This window comes from Hyposmocoma kahamanoa, unplaced genomic scaffold (genome assembly GCF_003589595.1).
Source record: "Hyposmocoma kahamanoa isolate Upper Pololo Valley unplaced genomic scaffold, ASM358959v1 86, whole genome shotgun sequence".
Taxonomy (NCBI): domain Eukaryota; kingdom Metazoa; phylum Arthropoda; class Insecta; order Lepidoptera; family Cosmopterigidae; genus Hyposmocoma; species Hyposmocoma kahamanoa.
Window position 1 is genome coordinate 11920501 of NW_020654289.1, and position 14810 is coordinate 11935310.

At 34.9% G+C, this 14810-nt stretch overlaps 1 protein-coding gene across 2 annotated transcripts in view; it reads left to right on the forward strand.

Annotated features, from left to right (window-relative positions):
* LOC113234712 overlaps positions 1-14810 on the forward strand; it is a 328095-nt gene that overhangs the window by 282741 nt on the left and 30544 nt on the right. For both annotated transcript variants that reach the window (XM_026470159.1, XM_026470158.1), the window contains exon 3: positions 13780-13881. In XM_026470159.1, the coding sequence (XP_026325944.1) occupies positions 13780-13881 (102 nt within the window). The remainder of the gene's footprint in view (positions 1-13779; positions 13882-14810) is intronic.

The window sequence follows — 14810 nt, forward strand, 5'->3', positions numbered from 1 at the left end:
AATTTTATTCATCGCTTTTAGCAATATTTCGGAAACTGTAATGTAAATCCAACCCGTGACAAATATTGGAATACAAACCAAATCTGCATTATGTAAAGGGCACACTTACTTCCTGCCTACCACGCCGAAATGTTAATTCACCGGAAATTAAAGTTGTTCCTGCTTCGTATCCGTTACCGTCTTTTACACACTTGTCTACATTGTATATTTCCGTTTTGTCGAGTTTTGGTTTTTGTACTACCTGTTTGAGTATTTTGACGGTCGTAGTGTTTTTCTCGGTATAATCTCGATAATATCTTCATTTTTACTTACGCCAAACTTACCCAACCGCGCAATAAGAGGGATCTATTTATTCGTACCCTTGTGTGTGTTCATAAGTCTAAAGTGGTTTTATCACATGTAAGTCATAATACTAGGAACTACATAAAACAAATAATGTATATGTAAAATTTTATTATTCTTCTATTTATGCATAAATAATATCGGTTAATTTAATTCATAGGATCCTGAGAAGTTGTCATTTTGCAGTTGTGACTTTATTACACCCAAAGTGCGAATTTATGAAAACAAATCGGTACACATGAAGTCGGAAGCCGTTGAATCCTTGAATCTACATATATTGTCGACCCTTTAGCTCCTTTAGCTCCTTATTTGTTTAAAAGGATAAATATTTTTAGATTTTGATGACCTCGATGGCCCAATGGTTCACAAGTAAACGTCAGGTCTGGGTGTTCTGGACGGTGCCCCGAGGTGAATTCCGTTGCTTTACTATTTATAGTATATAGGAATTCCTAGTTTGAGACCAGGTAAAATGGATGTAATCATCTGGCACTTTATTAGATCTACGATAATAATCAAATATTGATTCCCAGTATCTTGTAACAGCAAATTATTTTATAATTCCTTTGTAGCATATACAGTACACTTATATTTTGATAATTTGACAAACCCGGTGGCCTGACAGTTTACATTGTGAGTTTTCTAAGTTGGTTTTGATCTGAGTGTTCTGGAAAGTGCCTCAGATTTTCGTTGCTCGTACTCGTAGTACAGGGAATTCCTTAGTTTGAGACCAGACAATTGGTGCGGTCGTCAAAAAAAATCCAGTAAATATCACCAATTTAATGTAAGTGTTACCTATTTACATGAAATACTTATCTTTATCTTTGTACAATACGACAAAAGACACATTTGTCTGCTCAAGTATCTTTAATTACGAAGCGTGGCGTGTGTCAAGCCTGTGATACTTGTATTTTTAATACAAAACAGTGTATTCCTAAAAGTCAATTAATACACATACCAACACACGTACTGCGTCCCTACCCAATTTGTCGCAACGTTGCAACGCCAGCACTGAGCGACTGCTGAATAGCACCAAATGACGGGTATATGCCGTGCTGGCGTTGCGTCGCGGTCGCGCAAACGTCTTTCGTCTTGACGCTCGCTGTGTGTGCGTTGGCAAGACTCTGACGCTCGAAAAACGCTGTGTGGGGGTCGCTAAGTCACCATCCATAAGCTAATAACTTGTCGAGACCAATTTAATGTGCTCAAACACGATAATTTTACTGCAAGTAATTGAGGAGTTGGGTAATCTGTAGACTGTCCTAGTTGCAGCATCAGATCAAGGTTACCGTATTATTGTAATCCCTTCGGATTTTCATAGTATGACAAATTTCAAATCGATCGGACAAGTGTATTTTGTAGAAAGAGCGAAAGCGCCATTTCGAAAAAAAATGTCAGGAGGGACGAAAGGAGCATGTTTTAGGTTTTAACTACTGTTCTAAAATATTTAAGTTTTGTTTTAAAATTAAATCTTGGGTTTGATTAAGTTTAAATTTTAAAACTGGACGTAAATATTGTAAAACAGTCGTGAAAAATTAAACTTACTCCTCTGAAGAATTTTTCGAATAGGCGTCTTCGCTGTTTCTACAAAAGAACGACAGTGTATGATAGGGCATCAATAGCTGGGAAAAGAGCTATTGTTATTTAAATAGCTAAGAACCATAGCGATTAAATAAATAAAAATTATTTTGAGTTCACAGTAGGGCTAGCACGACAGGGCGCGACTTGTGCGAGATTATGTCAATCTCAAAAAAGCGCGACGTGCCGCTATCCTTGCATATCTACTTGATCGTCGGCGCGCGTGACATTTGATACTTGTCACTTTTCTAATCAGTTGGTACCTTTTTTATTGTTTACATTACGGGCGGCGATATATTATATATATAAATATATATAAATATAAACACTTGAAACTCGAGATCCTATTAAGCTACCGTCAAAATAATAACATGGGCGATAAGAGCACTTAAGTAATTTTCGTTTAGACTACAGTTATGATTGTAATACGACGACTTTATTTGTTAATTTCTGAGTACACTGAACACTGCTGAGAAATTTTCATAGTATTTTACGCTTTAACTTCTAACCACTTTGTATATTCACTTTATTCAAGACAAAACATATATAACGATGACAACGATTTAAATGCCTATCGATTAACACTAGATTCATATGAAAATAATGTGTAACTATTTTTAAAATAAATTAATGACTGGTAGCAACGAAAATCGCGAAAATTTGCGAAAATGGCGTAAAAAAAGTATAAGTCGCGAGGAAGAAAATTATCGAATCCTATCACAACTCACAATGTAACGAACTAAAAAAGATTTTAATACAACCTATATTGAATAAAGTTATGTGTTTGAGTAATATTTTACTCCAAAAAGTATTTTAATAATGAATAAGTTTTTTTCCAAAAAACAATCACTAGGTGCAATGACCTCCACTTTGATGACCTTTTTTCCAATAAGATTGTGATTCCAATAAGATATCAAATGTTAAAGTTTTAACACCATCTGAAAAAGCACATCCTGACGATCATTTTGATAGGTAATAATTACAGAAATTAATTAATAATGTCGTCTATCACAATTAAAGTCTTCATCAAACACTAAACGTCAACAATCCCGCCAAAGTTTTTTTTTCACATTTGTTTCTGTTATAGGGACGCATCATGATTATTTGTTTCTTTATACTAGGATATCGAGTATTTAACAGTGAAATACTAGTAAAAATTTGGTGTTAATACATGTGGTAACACCAAAGTAATTTGTAAAACAGTTCACCAATCGGGTAATGTAATTTACTGGTAATTTATAGTTACCAGGGACGTTTGACCGAAAGTGAACATTTTGACTGTTCAGTGGAGTATGTCGCTCACGTGCAAGTCGCGTCCCTTCGTGCTAGCCCTACAGGGTTCCAAGTCTGCTAACTTGAAATCATACAAATACAAATAATTTTATTGTTCTTTTCCTCCTTAACAATAGATTTTACAAGGTAATTAATCTAAGGAACATCGTACAGTTAAATTGGGAGGCGGAAGACTGGTGCCTAATCTAGGTTAGAGGTATGCACCACCAGATCCCAATGACATAATATTATGATGTTAGTGACAATAGTTCGAAGTTAAGGTTACATTGACATGATGATATAAAAAAAAAAAAAAATCATTGCCATTCCACTAACTTTCTATTGAGACTCAACTGACATTGCAACTACATTTTAACGGAATGACAGTTATAGGCCTAATTGCAATATGACCTCAGTGGTCTGACTGGAATTCCAATGACCAAGTTTCAAGAAAATTAGTACTATTGAGGTCCAGTCCATCCGTTTGGAAGCTACGATGCTACAGACAGATATTTGACAAAGTCTTATAATTACCCTCTTTTTGCGTCCTGGTTTAAAAATACATTGTACTGCGACGGTATTTATCGTTACAGCTGCGGTGTACCAGCGAAGGCCATAGTTGCTGAAAGAAAAATACAATGATTAGATTAGATTACCTTTATTGTTTTGTGACATATGATATAATACTATATAAGGGGAATATCCCATTGACGGATTAAATCTAGGTAATGAATTATCATTTCTTTTTCCTGTTCAAAATATTTTGGAATATTTTTTTATTTTGGGATAAATGTTTTGTATTTGTAATGTGTTATCTTTCACCGCTATAATTACGTAATTTTTCAATTACATTTATCACGTATCTTTATAATAACTTATTTTTCAACAGGACTATATTGTTAATCGTTTTAAATATTTGAATCTTATAATAAAACTAATTCCACGATTAGATAGATGTTAAGTTAATTGCGTTACACCCAAACAGAATCGCTAAAAGAGTATCAAAAAATATATATCAATTTTTTACCAACGTTTTGTATTGCTAGCAATTAACACAATTTTTATTGATTTTTATAAGTTTTAGTGTTCCAACCCGCGACTAATATTGGAACACAAACCAAATTCGAATTAAGCACTTTTGCTTAATTCGGCTTTGCCTTGCATTCCCGCGCTCAGATTATGAATTCGCACGTATATGTGGAAGTGTGAAGTTAGTATAAGTAAATGAAGAAAATATTTCCTTTACTAATACATTTTTTTAAGAAGTTCCTTTTATTCTATTAACGTATTTAAATAGCCTATTTCGGAGGAACGCAATTAAGTAACCGTATAGTTAAGTAATATATCTACGAGTATGGTCAAATAAGATGTTGATATATATGTAGATAGATAGACAGATTAAACGCACAAGTAAAAACATGATATTATTGTCACAGCAGTGAAAAGGCGTTGACTCAGTATCCGTCAAAGTTTCCTAAGGCGCTGGTTTTCAATCAGGACCAGCGATAGGGATAAATTGTTTGTAAGCAAAAATATAACGACTATAAGTACAGTTATACATTGAAATAATACACATAATAAAGTGTAAATAGTGCATCTAAAATAACTTACTTGATCGTAATATGTAAGTGCATGTGCGAGTGCGAGTATAAGTACAACTGTGGGAGTAATTTGTGATTGTAAAGAGGTTTCAGTGTTGTATACTTTATTTAGTATATATAACGAATATAATAATAATACATCAAACTAAAAATAAAATTCGACTAAAAAGAAGACCACTGAAATGTATACAAACACTCTACACAGATTTATCAAGTTAGAGTACAATAACGTCTGGTGACGCTATAATAAAGAAACAATATTATAAAACTTTCGATGGCTTGTGGAGAACTGCGGGATAGGTGAGCTCGTAAAATAAAAGGAAAGGAAGCCGAGCTACCACCAACCTTTACATCCAAAACGTTGAAAGTCTCATACTGCTTTACCTCTTCACATGTGACCACCGATAACCATGAAAAAACTTGCGTACACAGCTTAATGTCGGGCGAAGATGCGGATAAGTAATTAAAAATTTGATCACGCACATTATTTTAAAGTCACTGGGAAACGAAAAGGAGACGTATGCTCAGACATAAACTATCTGGCGTTACCAACGTCGACGTCACAACATAAGGAAGAAAATAAACGCATCCTTGTAGCTAACGTTTTGTAGTAGAATAGTAAAGTTTCTGCCTACAGCAACAATTATAACCCTTCGCTGCAGTCGTAATCCCGACTAAAGAGTAGTGCTATCCATCGCTAAACAGTGGTGGTTTCTTATAAAAGTACAATTCAAAAGTGAACGTCCTTTTTGACCTTTTTAGTTCGTACAAATTAAATTGTGGTAGGGATAAAATAACATGTATGTGGTGTTAGATTATTGGTTCAAAATTAAAATTGGTAGAACCCCCGGCCTACGTAATGTGCCCTTGACGAGCGTTTAGTTACTGCTTCGAAAGTTATATTAAATTTTATTACAAAAATTATGTTGCGAACATCGTTATTTCGCCATGCCCACACCTCACCGGTCTGTCAAAATACTATTGGTTAAAGTAACGCATCTTTTCTCAGGTATTATCAGACCTTAATCGGTGGAATTAGAGCTCATTTCAAGAGGCGTTTTGTGCATGATGTCATTAATGTTACATTTGAATTAATGGATTACGTTTGTACGTGAATATCGACACGTTAATACGGAATTTGCAGGTGTTTTGAGGCTACACGGCTCTCATCGGGGCTCACGTCCATTTCCTGCATTCGATGGTTGGTTTTGTGACACGTAGATTTTAATGTTATTATTTTTGTTTTCGAGTTATTATTACTATAACTATATACATTCACGGCACGGGTTCCCTCTGAAGAAAGGATTTAGGATACAGTACCACGCTGCCACTTAGTCGTTCGAAGGTAAATTTATTGAAAAAAAGTTAAAATAATAAAAAAATTGATTAATGTATATCGTTTATGTAATTAAAAGTACATACAGCAATGAAACACGATGATTCCTGTATGGTTTACGTAATTTAGAAGAAATTTAAAAAAGAAATAGAATTAAAAAAATATTTCAATCAGTGTAAGAGCTTGTATATCTAAAACCACGTTATATTTTGCACTAGAATGTTCGATTTAATAGTATTTCTTTCACTGTAGGTATCTGAATTGTCATAATGCGGAATATTATTATCTAAACCTCGTATTTACATGTTTGATAAAATTGTAAACAACTGTTGCACTTGAGATTACAATGTTTAATCTCGCATTCACGACAAAAAAAAAAGAGAAAAAAACGAGAAGTGTATGTATGACTATATGAATTTTGTTAATTGACACATCACGTATAAACTACTGCATTGCATTGAACGACTGTGCGCTGTTTAGAGTGTTACATAATAAAAATAGGAATGTTTTTCGTGATATGTCATCAGTCCATTGCGTCGCACTCTGCTGGGCAGGGGTCTCCTCTCAGGCGAGGGTTTAGGCCATGGACCACCACGCTGGTCCAATGAGGATTAAGGACTTTACACTTTTTCCGAGGGTTGAGAAGAATATCTACCATTTTTCGACGTGCAGGTTTATAAATTCATAAATAAAACGTATACATGTCGTTACCTCCAATGAAGACTACGATAACTTAATTTTTGGAATTGTTCCGTTTTTATTCTGTTTTTTGTTTCATTTTTCCACAAAATTCGTTTTTTATGTTACAGTTATATCACGATATTTTCCTTATTGAAGAACTCATGGTAAATTTCAAATTAAATTTCCCACATAAATTCCGAGAAACTTAGAGATGCTTGGACTGAACCCACGGCTTCTGCTTGAGAGGCTGTACCTCAAACCATTAGACCACCACGGCTTTTTTACGCGATACATTCTATTCTATAATATTTATTATCAATGGAGTGACAATGATGAGCAAAGCCACCGGCAACCTGATATTACTATTACTAATATTGTTATCGTTAGATTATTGTCTGATGACGCTCGATTTATGATTCATAATATATATCTTCGTGCTATATCGTTAATCTAAAGTGGACTTAATACTAGATTGAAATAGAAAGTACATATCTTTATTGACTAAGTAAACATAAAGATATAGTGATAGGGTATTATTTGTTTACTTTACATTGTTTTGAATTTATATATTTCTTTTAAATGGATATCAATGTTTTCTTTTTGTGTTCATTTCCCTGTACCATGAATACCAGATTACCACTATCCAAAACGCCCAGAATAGATACAATCTAGTAAAGTTTGTTTCCCAAATTGGTCCTACCGGGAATCGAACCTGAGACCTCCTCGTTCTAACTTCGGTTCTATCATGTTCATTTTAACAGTATTGAAGTTTGATCTTATTTTGGATAGTAAACTAATCAAACTCACTAGGTATAACGTAATTTCTTTTCCTTTCGCCTTACTTTCTCAAATATTACAAAGTTACTGAAATGCAAAAAATGGATTGTATATACAAATTTTGCAGGCTGATTTCACATCACATTTCCTTCGTATTCACACAGTAACTTTTTAAGGCTCAACTCACACTGGCGCAGAGTCGAAGCGTCGCGTCGCGTCCTTTTTTTCAACTACAACGCCTGCCGACGAGCGACGACGCTCGCATTAGTGCGCCCGGATCACAGTGTGATCGGCGTCAGACGCCTCACTGCGCTTAAGTAACGCGCGGCGACGCGTGTCGACGCGCGAAGCCGCTCGACTGCAACCAGGTGTCGACGCGCGTCGTCTCTCCATATTTGCATAACACATATTTGTATCTTAATAATGGGAAAATAGAGATGAGTACGCTATAGGCGAAAAACATGACGTGTCGCGACGCTTCGACTCTGCGCCAGTGGGAGTCGGGCCTTGAAGTAATGCATCCAAATTTACACCCTTGATAAGCATTTTAAAATAAATACAAAGTTTTGCCATATCTTGAATAATCACTCTTTATAAGATACGAGATCGAGAAAGTAAGACATCGATATGTCAATTTTCTGTTATATCCAAATTTACAAGAATTGGAAACATTGTAATTTTTTATCAATATGGTCCAACTTTAAGTTAATAAAATATATTTTATAGTTATCGAGTTCTCAGGTTTTATTTAAAAGTTGATACTACACTACTACTATAAAAAAAATACGAACTTACTAACTTATTAAGGAAAGTACCATATTCAATAGGTACTTCATATATACCAATATTTGTTTTTATATCAACTACAAAAAAAAGAACAAAAAAAATGCTAAATAGAGCACGTATAGTACTTATACGATATACATTTTTCAAATAGCTTTAATACCGCTAGTGAAAAAATAAAGCCGGTGCATCTGTCGCTCGACTAGTGTACATGTAAAGAACTCGAAACGTAGATTTGTTTAGATCTGATAAAATAACTTCATTTATACTATACTTTTTGAAAAAATACGGCCCTAGAAAAATAGTGAATTCCTTATTGTACAAAGTTATATCTCCACATCTACAATATTATTTGTATGAATGCCAAACTATAATATGCTCCACACGACCGCGAGACCCGGTAGGCCTATTCCGGTAAATAATAGAAGCCAGGTATACAAACATGTGAGTGGTCAGAGTTGTGAATGCGGCGGAAATGCTAGACGACCTGAAATGTAATTAACTACCCTCTCGGAAACCCTTCAATGTGAACTCAAAAGGTTTAACTAACAATTATGAATCGAATTTAGCACTGATATTAAATTGAGTTTGTAATTTACGCTTAGTCATCAGGTAAGTCGTTCAAATTAATAAAAGAAACCAAATTTTTTTGCTTTTCACATAATTTTTAACTCATTTCTTAAAAATGATACTTAAAATTATTTAAAAAATGTTATCTATGCAGTTACATAGTTTCCATTCATTATAATTTCCTTTTTTGAAATCGATTTAAATCTACAACACACACACGATTTAAATCTAAAACATCTGTTTACAGCTCACGACAGCGACCACATACATTATTTCACAACTTCGTCTAGCATATTCTATAGCCCTCGTGGCGATCCTAGAAAGAAACAAAATACTCCATATAAATGCTAGTCAGTCGCTAGCCGATACTGCAAAATTCATGTAAATATAATGAACAATGCATTTGTACATATATGTACGCACATATATTGTCTAAGCTCTAGTCACACCTACAAATCCCTAAACACGGTAGGAGGTCATGTGGACATGATTTAAGGATTACAGTCTGCGTCGTCATTAACACAAGTGTCAGTGTTTGTATACTACCTATAACATTATGCGGCGTTCTCGCCATTGCTTGTATTGAAAACTAAACCTTAATATATGCTTAGAACAATAAATTTTTAATGGTAACTGTTGCTGGGATAATTGGGTTGGATATACGCACATATATACTTACATTCACACCTGTTCTCCAACGGCGTAGGTAGAGCTACACCTACACACAAATTCTATATGTTGCCCTAACCATCCTTTTGGTTCTAAACACGTAAATATGGAGAAATGCTTCGAATTAATTTTTAACCAGTTTGCCGTAAAATTCATTTTAGTATGACTTCCTGATTGTCTCATTAGAGAATGACTGTATAGCTTATAGAGTTGAGATTCCTTTAATTTTTTTTTCTGTTTAATGCGTAAAACGGCTCTCAGAACCAAAAGGTCGGATTAGGGGTCAATTATCTTGGGGCACAGCGTATACCTTCTTCTTTTTTCAACACGCATCATCAGACTTTTCGTACGTTTGTTTATTCTGGGCACTCTTCACCTAAAGTGTTATTTTTATAAAATAAATAGAAAAAAATTGAAAATCGTTGGGATTTAGTTATCACCCATTTCTCTATTAATATTAAAAAGGTCACCGATTTATCGTTGTATCACTCCATTAACTCTTCAAACGCAGCCGGTTAATAAATCACGGTAATTAGAGGATACCAAGTCCTAAGTAAAATATTAAAGACCAGTTAATTCCATGACTATGGGATGAATAGTTTATTTTTAAAGAGGACAAAGCATTATATCAAATGCATATTGAGTATCAATTGCTGTACACTGTTATATGTTGTATAATAAGTACAGTGAGGTTATTGTAGGTACGATTATCACAGTGACTCCTTTGTATGGTTGTGCTATTACGTTGGGCAAGGTAGCTGCCAGTTCTCGAATCTTCAATGAATTCCACTTATCTTAGAGTTCTTAAGTATTCGCGATTGTGTCTTTTTTTCCGCCAGTCGTGACCATTGAACATGTAAACGGCCCGAAATTTAGGTTTGTTTCAAAAAAAAATATCTAACCAACCATAATTTTCCTTAAATATTTACTTATATACTGATTTGCTTATTTTCTACTTCCATGTAAGTTGCGGTCTGGAAAAGTCTCTTTGACACCCGGCAGTGTACTTCTGACAGCGTATTTTTAGTTTCTTCGTGTATTGTCTATACATTTTATACTAAACAGAGAAAAGATTATTACAATAATGCATTTGTAGAAAATCTGGAGAATTTTTGTTATTAGAATTTTTAAAGATAACCAGTCAAGCGAGTTCATAGGTACAGACACAGACGATAAAATAATTACCCATCCCTTTGTAGTCGATAATTTTATCTATCCACTCCAGTGGTTCATGAACATGAGTCTATCTGATTGGGGGACCTTTGATGACAGGGAGTTTCCTTCAGTTTCTATTAGCGAAGTAATAAATTCATAAAGTTTTGTGGACTTTGCTAGATAAGGAATTTTTGTAGATGTTGAATTGTGTTTTTCTTTTTCTAACTTTGGTCTGTTGCGGTTTAAATATATGACGAATTGTATTATTTTAAAATTTATTTCCACGTTTATTTTCTTTACGTGTTTTGTAACTGCCTCCGTGGCCGAACGGTTAACAGCTTCGTCTACCACGCCGAAGTCCCGGAATCGATTTCCGGGCCGGGAGCCATATTTGTATGACCTACATTTTAAATTTGTGTTGAATTGATATGAAATTATTTTTTATGTTAATTATTAATACAAAGATCGAACATTTAGAAAAAATTCCTTCAATCCGGCCGGATTCGAACCGACGTCTTCTAGCAAACCATGTCAGATGCTATGCCAACTAAGCCACGGAACGAACCAGCGATCCTCACGAATTTTTAATATGCTTGTTTTCGGGACTTTGTAATTGGTTTTCAACAACTTTTTAGCCGTAGCGTTGTATGATTTCTCATTGACGGCGCTGGTTCGTCATTAGAAGTCATTGAAAATATTTTCTGTAAATTTTCCCCAAAAACTATGTATAGCATGCAAATATTTTTCTCTTTGCCTTAAAAACATTTTTACAAGCATTTCTCAAACATTTTCTTTGTACAAGCATTTACCCCCTTAAAATCCCGCCAATGGGTAACCATGAATGCGGATGTATGCTTATAAATTTCATATTACACAAACTCTGAAATAGCCAGACGACCAACACGTCTGTCATATACACGCTGTCTGCATAGCGCAATATCCCAACTATGCACCCTATAACAACTATTTGACGTTGTGTATCCATATATGAATAGATAGTCTAACGATCTATGTCATTACTATCGTCTAGTCAGATTCCAAAGTACAAGTAGTTACAATAGAACGCCCTGACTATAAGGCTTGTAAAGCTAAAAGCTAGTAACTTGTAACAAGGTGGAGAAACCTTTAAATTTTTTTGAAGGGATAATGTCTTTAGAACTCTTTCAACAGCGTGTGGCACGTAAGGGGTCGAACTGTGATGTAACAATGAAAGTTCCACACTATGCTGAGTCCAAAGAATAGATACAAGCGAGGCTACAGTGAATCTTCAATATTAGATATATTTCTTATTAAACGTCTGCTATAACGTTACTTCTTTTATGATGTCAAGTGACGAGACGAACAAGTCGTGGTGGTAAACGACACGCCTGTCCGTAACAGTTGTAGTGCCGCTCAGAGCCTTAAATCGTAAAGATCACAAAGAGTCACCCTAAGACGTAAGTTGAAAAGTCCTATGTGCCTGAAATTTCACCAGCAACCTTACCCTTCGAAATCGAAACGTAGTAATGGTCACATTGTTGATTGGTGGCAGAAATAGGTATGGTGGCAGTACTACCTTGGACGAACTCTTTCACAAAGAGCTCTACTGTTACTGGACTAGATTGGTTATATAGATATGGTTATAGAGGTAATACGAGACAAATGTTCAAAATAACCATTTAAATTGGATGAAGGAATTTTCAATTCGCGTTGTTTGGTTTTTTGAACACTTGCACTGGAAACTTCTGTAGATTCAACTTATTGGAGTCATAATTATTCTTTGGCAGATATAGAGTTCAAATTCGCAACTTTTCCAAAACTATTTAGAAGTTTCTCTTCCACCCATAAATTGGACCTACTTTGATTAAACTCTCAACACCAGGAGCTTTACAAATGTATTGTGAAGAAATACTTTAACTGCTAAAGTTGGGGATATAATTAATGGGTAGCGACGGTTTCATTTTAGGGGGCAAAACAAAAAGATAATTGCGTCCAATTAATTTCGACTCCTTGCAAATGAGGGTAGATTCCCTTTATGTTTCCTCTAAGCTTTTATTGGTTCCAGACGATATTCAGCCCGATTTGTTGTCCAAGCGGAAATTGGATTCCGATGACCGGCTGGTTTAATTTAAGAATTAAGAGTTGCTTTATTGTGGGTTATTCGTTAAAACTTATTAAAAGAGCATTAGTTATTTAAGTAACGATTTTGAAGCTGGTGATTATTTGGGTTACAGGTTAGATTTCGCAGCACTTAATCACATTATTAACAGACTTCGAAAAAAGGACAAGGTTCTCGTTACGACTGTATGTTTTTTTGTATGTATGTTACGCGATAACTCTAGCATTTGTGAACCGATTTTGATGATTCTTTTTTTGTTAGAAAGAGGATACCTCAGTAGTGGTCACATTTAAATTTGAAGAAAATACTCCACCTCTAAGGGTGGGAAACTAGGGGATGAATCCGGTTTCGCGCACTTTCCGGTAACCGATTTCAATAAAACTTGGCAAATAGACATATTTCCACGACTTTTGAGGTCGGTGTTGTAAGTCCTCTATACTGATATTTGGTGAATACTTTTCTACCTCCATCTTTTATTCAGAGCGATGGAAAATAATCTCAGTTATAAGATCCATTATATCAAGTAAAAAAAACGCAGTTCACTAGCTGCTCGGGCTTTTTCTTTTTCTGCTTCACTTTAATTAATTATATGTGTCTTAATTATTAATACAAAGATCAAGTACAAAGAAAAATTCATTTGACCTCATCGACATACTAAGTGGCTGAACGAACAAGTCATGCGCCTGGTGGTAAGGGACACGCCTATCCATAACAGTTGCAGTGCCATTCAGAGCTTTAAACTTGAACTCTTTCACAAGGGGCTCTACTGCTTACAAACATACGTAATAATTACAACAAACCAGTGAGGTAACAAACTAATTTCACAAAAAATAAATGAACATCATCAGGATATTCAATAAAAATCAATGTAAATGTTTTGTTTTTGAATAATTTATAATGTGTCTATTTGTTTGTTGCAGGCGGCATTGTGTGCTGATTACAGCGTACCCGTGGATTGCGTAGGAGCGACAGCTGGTCCTGCCCCACGTCCCAGCTCTTTTCACGAGATATCTGCTCCTAAAGTAAGTTCTATTAAAAAAAATAAAATAAAATTACCTAATACAGATTGTTCTAAAATTGGTTTAAAATGAAACAACATGTATGACTTTCGACATTATATAATAATAAAAAGTAAAAAAATGGTATTTTGACTTACAACAACTTACGTGGGGGTATCGATATTATTTTCTTAAGCCCTTACTCTTTTATTGGTTTTCTTAGGATATCGGTCGTGTCGCTCTTTACAGAGCCGTCCATCTATCCATCCATCTTAAGCACAATCGTCTACGCGGTCTAGTTCCTTCCATTCTGCCCACAAATGATGAAAGTATATGTGTACACTAAATAATGCAACTTCATAAATCAAATCAGTTTCAACGTAGCGAGTCTATTGCGTGTGTTAGTTACAACGCGATAGTTTTCTTCTGTCGTTCACTTTCGGTGGCGTCCAAAAGGTCCGGGAAGGACGAGGTATTAGGTACATCCCCATACTCTGATTTAGTAAATTTAGATATACATATGTTATCTATAATGAAATATCAAAAATGTAAAGAGTGTAGTGGCAAACTAGGGCATAAATCCGGGTTTGCGCACTTTCCGGTAACCGATTTCAATAGAACTTGGTAATGGATAACATATCCATTACCTAATTCCATAATTCTATGTACTTTTGAGGTCGGTTTTTTTAGTACTCTGTACTGAGATTATTACCTACTAAATTATAGTATTATTTAATTTGGTTCATAATTACATGTGGACATCGAGTACATAACCAGAAATAGAGACGCAATGTCATTTAACTTGTTTGAAAACTATTCTGCCATATCATTACGGTGACAACTGCGCTCCGATTGACCAGTCTGAATTGTCGGGAATTGTTTCACTTCAAACCGACCAGTGTAACAGGAGCTTTGCTATAAGATATTTTTGGAATAAACGAAGACGTACACAC